General features: G+C 30.6%; 1 protein-coding gene across 1 annotated transcript; it reads right to left on the bottom strand.

The window, feature by feature from the left end:
- Nucleotides 1-508: 508 nt before the first annotated feature.
- Nucleotides 509-1,805, bottom strand: LOC109795165 (transcription factor MYB44). The gene has a single exon (XM_020354592.3). It carries the CDS (start codon nucleotides 1,705-1,707, stop codon nucleotides 862-864), a length of 846 nt encoding a protein of 281 aa, XP_020210181.1. The 5' UTR covers nucleotides 1,708-1,805; the 3' UTR covers nucleotides 509-861.
- Between the last annotated feature and the right edge of the window lie 6,786 nt (nucleotides 1,806-8,591).

Here is an 8,591-nt window from a genome sequence, read left to right as displayed (position 1 = left end):
AAAAATTCTATTTAGTGTAAAAAAATTGTTATAAATATAAAATAGCAAAACAGAATTCCTCCGATACAGAGGATTTATCAAGATTGTCTTGAATACTTAGAGAACAAGTAAAAACATATCTATAGTCTATACAAAGAAAAACAATTAAAAGCAATCAGGATTATTTTATAAAAAAAATCATAAATTAATTTAACATGAAAAATCAAATCATATTAAAAAAATGTGAACCAAATCAAACTATTTCTTTGAGCACAATGTTAAATAGTAAAAAAATTCAAAATTATAATTTATATTTGAATTCATGGTTGATTTTGCTGAGGAATATTTATTGAAATCCCTGATAAAATACTGAGGTGAGAGCATATTGAGAACTTGTATGTTGGAAAATGAAGTGCAAGAGTGAAGATTATATAGTAAACTGATTAACTGTTTTCAAGATCCATAAAAGGATAACAGACAAAAACTACTTTCAAACCAAGTACCGGTTTCCCTTTGGAGCTCTTGCGCCTGAAACACTAATTACTAATTTTGGATTTCAACCCAAACAAATATTTACAACATGCTTCCGCAGATTAGAAAAATAAATTGAACTTAATATTGAAAATTTGAGGATATTCCATTCACTTTTAAATCCTAACCCTTCTCTCTCTCTCTTTTATCATTTTTGCACAGGCATCATGAACCAAAGAAATTTCAAATTTGTCATGAAATTTCGATTTCCAGCGTTCCATTCCATGCTACTCTTTCTCTCACTGTACACTAATCAATATTATTCCCTAGAAATTAAAAAAAAAAAAAAAAAAGAAGGAAAACATGTTCCTTTCATTTTCATGTTTCTTTTGTTTTGTTCCTTGATCATAATTAGGAATCAACTCTGCTAATTCCAATTCGCTTCACCGACACATTCCTAAACCCATCCACTCCTTCAAAACACATCCCATTCTGATTCTGCTGCTCCATGTAACTCCTCACTTCCGTCCGTATCATCTCATGCATCACCGCCATAAACTCCGCGCTCAGATTCATCGCTCCTAATCCAACCTCCACCGCCGAGGAGGAAACCGGCATCGCCGCCACAGGAATCACCGGCGCCGCCACCGCCACCGCGCGATTCGACACTTCCGATGACTCCACGCCGGGAAGAGAGAGCGAGAGCGAAGTGGTGGGCCCGTCGTCGCTGGAGGAGGCTGTTTCCACGGTAGGGCGAAGCGGCACGGGCCGAAACACGTGCGAAGGAGAGAGCACGCCGGGAGCGCTGGACTCGCTCACATCAGATCCGGAGGGGCTCCCCGGAGAAAGCGGGAGCGCGGCGCCGGCGCTGACGGAGCGCTTGAAGGGGCGATCGTCGGCGATCATGATGGAGGCGCACTTGCGCTTTAGGGTTGAGTTCCAGTGGTTCTTGATAGCGTTATCGGTGCGGCCCGAGAGGAGGCGGGCTATGGTGGCCCACTTGTTTCCGAAGCGGGCATGGGCCCGGATAATGGTTTCGTCCTCTTCGGGCGTGAAGGCCCGGTGCTCCACCTGAGGGGACAGCTGGTTGCACCATCGGAGCCTGCAGGACTTCCCCGAGCGGCCCGGGATTGACCTGCTGATAAGCGACCAGTTTCTGGGCCCGTGCCTCTCTACCAGCTTCTGCAGGGCCTCGTCCTCTTCCGGGCTCCATGGGCCCTTGATCCGGTCCATGTCCTTTCTGTTCACCGCCATCATGCTCTTTTGCGGTGCTTTTTATCGTTGGTGGAGGAAATGAGGGAGGTTTTGCGGTTTAGTTGTTGTGGTGGAGCATTGGATCACTTCCACCCTGCTTGCGCTTTCTTATATCCCTCAGGGCTGGGGGGTCAGGCTACCGGTTTTGGAGGTTCCACTTTTATGGGATTCTGCGTCGCTTCTACTGCTTATGCTACCGGTCCTATCTGGCAACCGGTTGCCTTTCGAGTTGGGATACAGCTGTATTTGGACACGCGTCACTTCTTAGGTTGTTCCCTTTACACAACTCTTCTCTACTTCTCCCCTCATTTATCCTATCAAATTCTCCTTTTATTTTAACTCAAATATTCATATTAATATATGTTCCACTCCTATTCATCAATGTTATCGGTGAAATATAAAATTAAATATCTTCAAATATCATTTTCAATTTTACTTATAATTCAAATAAAAAATTATTTATTATTTATTAACTCAAAAGACACTTCATGTTTTCAGAAAAAAAGTAAATTAATATTTTTTTATAACAAATGGATAGTCATTATCGGAATTATTATTTTTTATATATTTTTGTTTTATTCATAAATATAAATTAATAAAAAATATATAATACAAATGTATGATTATCTTTATAAAAAATGGACACTAAAAAAAGATAGTATAAGAATTTTTTTTAAGAAGATAAATATAGTAACAGTCAATACGTTAAAAAAACTGAAATTTTTAAAAAAACTACTCTATCTTGATGTCTCTTCATGCAAAACGGCGCGTTGCGGCATACGCAACGCTCCACTCAATTATAGCCTCCAATTTTGAAATTCACTTTTGAGTTTTGACTACATTTTTTTTTCCTATACGTGTTTTGTTTATTCGTAACATTTAGATTTAGATGGTTATTCAAGTATTTTTTTTTTTGTATTTTCGTTATAATAATTGTAACAATAAAATTCCAATTCTATAATAAAATAATATGAAAATACTTCATAAATTGCATCAAATCTATTTTCATCCTTTTCTAATTTATTTAAAATGGACATAATTTAAATGCACTTTTTCAAATGTTTTCGATATTAAAGTTTTATTTAGTAAAGTTGATTATAATTAATGCTATTCTTTATGACCCACATGATCAATCATAGAATCAAAATTTTAATTTCAATTATATTTTTGTTATTTATTTGAGAATTGGTTGTGATTTTGAAACTTTAGAAACGTGCAGTTGAGGCGTTTGGGAGAGATGTGGACATGAATAGAACAGTTGTGGAAGTTAATTAATGTGGACAAAGAAAACGTTGAGAACCAGAAATGTGAGGTTAAAATATTAAAAGGGAAAAAGATAGAAAAAAAAAACGGAAAGTGGGGAAAGAAAAAAAAAAAGAAATTAAAGAGATAACGATGATAACGGTTGGGTGATACTGATGATGGCTGAGGTTCCTTGCTTGGTTGAGTTTGACTGAGGACTATTCCAGGCTGTAGAGCATTTGGTGTGGGATATTTATTTTTTGAAGTTTGGTCCTTTTCGTAGGGAAAAAAAATAGGAGGAAAGGGCCCACATGATGCTGAGGTGGCACAAAACGACAAGACGGATCGCCGAATCGGAGCGCGAATCATTACTGCTTTCCTGTCAGTCCAGCCTGTATTCTTTACCTGCCTCCATCGTCTTCCTCCACACACACCTGTCGGTCACTTCCTCTCATCTTCCTAATCCTGTTTATGCCAATTATTTATGTGTCTTGCATAATTAATTCATAAGTAGAAAGTGGGGATTAGGGATGTATAATTAAAGCAAGGTATAGGAAAAGGGCGAGAGAAAAAGTTGTCGGGTAGGATGGGGGTATGCTACTCACTATTCAAATGCCAAAGATATCATCCAACAGATCCGTATCCAACCCCTTTCTGTTACTTGTACCTCCTACCCACTGCCTCTGTCTCCATGCATATATATTCACTATACCCTAACTTCTTTTTAATTCTCCTATCCATACCACCATACATCTTATTATAATCTCATTCTAAATCACCATACCATCTAGACATATATTCTCACATAACTACCATAAATTAATTCTTCTAAATTGGGAACTTAATTAACATGTCCAAGCTTGTGTCAATATGCAATGTATGCATTAATAATCATCCGATTATTTATAAACATGATTAGCAACATGTCTGCCATTTCACAAACTATGATAATTAGAATATGACAATTGTGTTCTTACTTGAAGAAGCTCAAGCGGATTTTATTCATAATATTGTATGTTTAGTCTTGTACAATGTACATGATGCATAATTGAAAAGGAAAAGAAATATATATTATGTGTAGAGACTAGAGAGAGGGGAGGGTAGTGGACAGCAAAATGAGAGTGTTGTGTATGATTAGAGTGAACAATGCATGATTTTGAAATGGCAATTTTGCAGCTGTATTGAGTGAAGGAAAACCGTGAGAATGGATGGTAATGCTTTACGAGAGGGGCTTTGAAAAAGAAATTTTTCACTGGCGTAGCATTTCCCAAAACGAGGAAAGGGATACGGAGAATTGTACATTTGCACTATCGAAACTGTTGGCCCAAGACAGCTGTAATGTAATTATTAAGAGGACAGTGTGATTCACGCCTTTTTTTAAAAAAAAAAAAAAAAACACACATACAAAGTTATTAACAGATGCTTAACTGCTTTGGAGATCAATTCGTATCTGATGGAGAATGGAGGTGCCATAAAAAATCAGTCTAGTCCTGAACTTTTGTCTGCATAGTTTAAAATATTAGTAAAATAAAAATTCCATTAAAAATTGGATAAATTGCTTGAAACCTTATCAAAACTAGATTGTATTCAATGTAAGAAATCATTTTAAACCAATATTTTTTTTATTAAAATTACTTCTTAATTTTTTTAAACTTTTATTTTCAATATATTTTTAAATAAGTAAAGAATTAGATTATTAATTGGTTGTTGTTTGAATATACATTTTTACATTAATTTGAAATTTTACATAATGTAATTTTTTTTAACTTTATATTAGTCTAGCACTTTATTCATTATATAATTTAAAATTATTTTTTATTATCAATTTCTACACAAATTCAATTAGGATTAAATTAAATATAATAAAATCAGCACCCTATTTAAATTTAAAGACATTGGGCTATTGTTTTAATTTAATAAAATAATAAAACTTAAAATTTTAACATTATATCATTTTTTTTTTAGAAGAATCTTATATCATTTAAAATACCATTTCCAATACTTTTATCCACCGTGTTGGTCATTTAAAAGGAAATTAACAACACTTTTAAGTTTTAAACTTTCTTTAGATATTTAATGTGTTTGTTTTCAATTTAATATATAACTTATATTCTAATTTTTAATTGGTGCTTTATTTTGTGCATATTTTAAATTACAAAGATTACGTCAATAATAAAATCTACAGTATTCATACCAGCAGCGCTCCCAGTCACGTAGAGGATGAGTTGATCACGTGACAAGCGTCGGCAAAATAGACACACGTGGCATTTGCTCCCCATGAAGCGGCAACAAAAATTTGGGTCCACTACAAAATTACCATAGTGTCCATGGTGGCGGTGCATTTTTATTAAATGAGTTGAGTCTAAAACCGTTGAATCTGAAGATGAGTTGTCGATTCATGGTTGTCTTGGTTTTAGTGGAAAACAAAACGGTCTAATACCGGACGATGATGAGGTACGGAAGGTGAATAATTTCATTTCATGGCTCCCTTTCTCACACATCACGTGATGCATTGTCCATGTGTCCTTGTCCTTTTTTACATTTTTATTAAATTTTTTTATTCACTAAAATAATTCAAATTTGATTTTTATTTTTTATTTTTATTTAAATTTTACATCTCAAAATATAAAACATGTTTTTTTTTTATCCAAGTATTTAATTGTTAACTCAGTGTCAATATTAAAAGGAGGTTATATATTAGCGCTGCCTGCATTGGACTTTTTTTTTTGGTAATGTGATTGTCATGTGGTAAGTGATGAGTAAGAAAATTTATTTAATGAAATAATAAAATATTTTATAATACTTTTAAAGGTATTATAATGGAAAAAAGTATAATAATTTTTATAAAATACATATTTTTATGGTAAAAAAAGTTAAAAATAACTATTTGTATGATTTTTCTTATTTCCTCTTTTTAGTTGAGATTATATTCAAGTGTAATTTGTTTAATATTAAAGAAATAAAATGATAAAAAATTAAAAGTATAAAAAAATAAAAAAATAAAATTTTTTATTTTCTTTACTTCTTATACATTTCTATATTCATTAAGAAAAATATTTGTTCAAACATATTTTTAATTAAAGTAAAATTAGAAAATTAATTTTTGTTTATGTACTTTTTTTCATCTCCAAAAATTTGGATATATTGTTTTTAATTCCTAGTATTATGTAATGATTTTAATTACTTGTATATTTATTAAAAGTTTAAATGAACATCTCATATGTTATTTATAACAGTGTGTAACAATTCTAGAAAAAAATTGTAGGTCTTTAAAATAAATATTATTTATTTATCTTAAAATAATTATGATAAATAAAAAATAGTAACTTTAGATTTTAGAGAATTGAAAATAAAAAAAAATATTTGTAAGACTTGATAGGATAATCTATTTATTTATATAACATAATAAAAAATATTATTATATATATTATTAAAAGTATAGTTAAATAAATATATTTATAAAATAAAAATAAATTATCAATATTTATAATATTTTTTTATATAATTATTTTTTTTATTATAACTTGATATGTTTACAACCTGTGCATGAATATACATCAGCACATATATCTACACATGAATTATTCATTCAATAAAGTGATTCAATTTTTTTTCAATATTTTATTTAAAATTTAAATTTTAATAATATTGAGTAAACTATATTTTAAAAATGATTTTGTTGATTTTTAAAAATTAAGTTTATTGATCTAATTAACATTAATAATTTACATAAACTTTTAAATAGACTAATAGACTCGATCAGACTTTTAAAAGGTCAGACCATGCCTCTAAAAAAATTTATGATAGATAATAGGTCAGACTTAAACTTTAATTTTATAAAACAGACCCAACCTATATATTCAAAGTTTCACCTATTTTCATCCCTAATCTAAGCCAAAATTTACTCATTTTAAAATGATAAATTTTTACAAATTTTAAAAGATAAAAAATAAATAAATAATGTATAAAGATCAAAATCGATACTCATTCATTTTACAAGATTTTAAAACATAATTAAGCTAAAAATATCTTATAGGAACAATTCCTATTTTCTCATAAGAACAAAGTTCTCTTTTTATAAAATATGTTTAAGTAAAAAAATAACTTTGTAGACAATTATCTTAGTTTCTATATGCGAGTTTGCTAACACACAATGTAACATATAGGATTAAAAGTGTTGAAAAATAAAATTAAAAATTAAAAAACCAATTATTTTAATAAACTAAGTTGTAACATATTTAATGAGTATAAAAATAATAAAATATTATCATAAAAATATAGTATATTATAATTATAAAAAAATAAGATATTTTGTCATAAAAGGAAAATAACTAATGAATAGAATAAAATATTAATATATTATAACATATTAGATATAATAAGGAGAATTAAAATCTAATTAATAGTAATATCTATAATATTAATTAAAAAAATATTTTATATATATAATTTTTTCTTCACTTTTTTTTGTTTGTTTTTCTTCATAAGACTCTTTAACTAAGAGATCTTTAACAACATAGATGAGTAATTTAAGTGGTTTGACCTTATTGAACCAACTAATATCACGATCGTTTTGAGCTAACCACATCAATAACTAATTTAGATATAAAAAAAAATCTACAACACAACATGGCTTCTCAAATTTTACCACTTAAATTAGAAAAGTTCAGTATAACTATCATGGCATAAAACAACTTAAATGTGAACCTACACGGCCTTAGGATGCATGACTAAGTCTCCTATGAAATTAGTTCGCTGATTAACCTTTTGAATATTACACCCTTTCTAGTACTTAGTTAGGGATTTTGGCCTCAACCTTGTATCTTACACTATTTGGTCACTTTGTACACGTATGACTTGACCTAGCTCTTATACAGATCATTTTGACACTTTATAATTAGTATAACTCGATCTAACCCTTATATTGTGGTCACTAATAAAAAGTATGACTCAACCTGCCTCCATACCGCATCAACTAATGTTCTAGGGGAGATTAAACATTTCACTTCAAGAGTTAACTTTTCAAGAAAGGTTTTCAACAACTAGCCTCGTAGAGTAACACAATACAATATCTTTACAATAAAATATTCAACTTTTAAAATAACCTCTCCGCTAGTCCTAAGTCAATTAACATAACACAACTTAATGCCCTAAGCATTCTTAACATAACCACCTCAACATTTCAACATACAACTATCAACAATTTAATCATCAATATACATTATTTTGGGTCAATGTATAAAGAACTAACATCTTACATCAACATCCAATATGATATAGGTTTAACAATCTATACATGTTCAACACTTGGTCAATAACCCAACAATACATATTCATTAGGCAACCCACATCTGGTGCCATTCTCCCTATGTCTAGTGTCATTGAGGTATAGAGCCTATAGTGTAACACAATGGAAATATTAGGCTATTTGGTATATATACTCATATATGTGTGTGTGTGTGTGTGTGTTGTCTATATAGATTTGGATTGGATTTTGGATGTGTGGATTTGAGATGTACTTTGTAACGACCCGTCGTGGCCGTCACACTACGAAACAACACTACACACTACTGGAATATATATACTAAAATAGTATAATAAAATATTTACAACACAAGTTGCTAATCAAGCAACCAATAACAATC

Source organism: Cajanus cajan, chromosome 5, assembly GCF_000230855.2.
Source record: "Cajanus cajan strain Asha chromosome 5, NIPB_CcT2T_4, whole genome shotgun sequence".
NCBI lineage: Eukaryota > Viridiplantae > Streptophyta > Magnoliopsida > Fabales > Fabaceae > Cajanus > Cajanus cajan.
This window is presented reverse-complemented; position numbering and strand designations above follow the sequence as displayed.

Coding starts and splice junctions, on each gene's coding strand:
- LOC109795165 (XM_020354592.3), bottom strand. CDS start 1,707: ATGATGGCGGTGAACAGAAAGGACATGGACCGGATCAAGGGCCCATGG.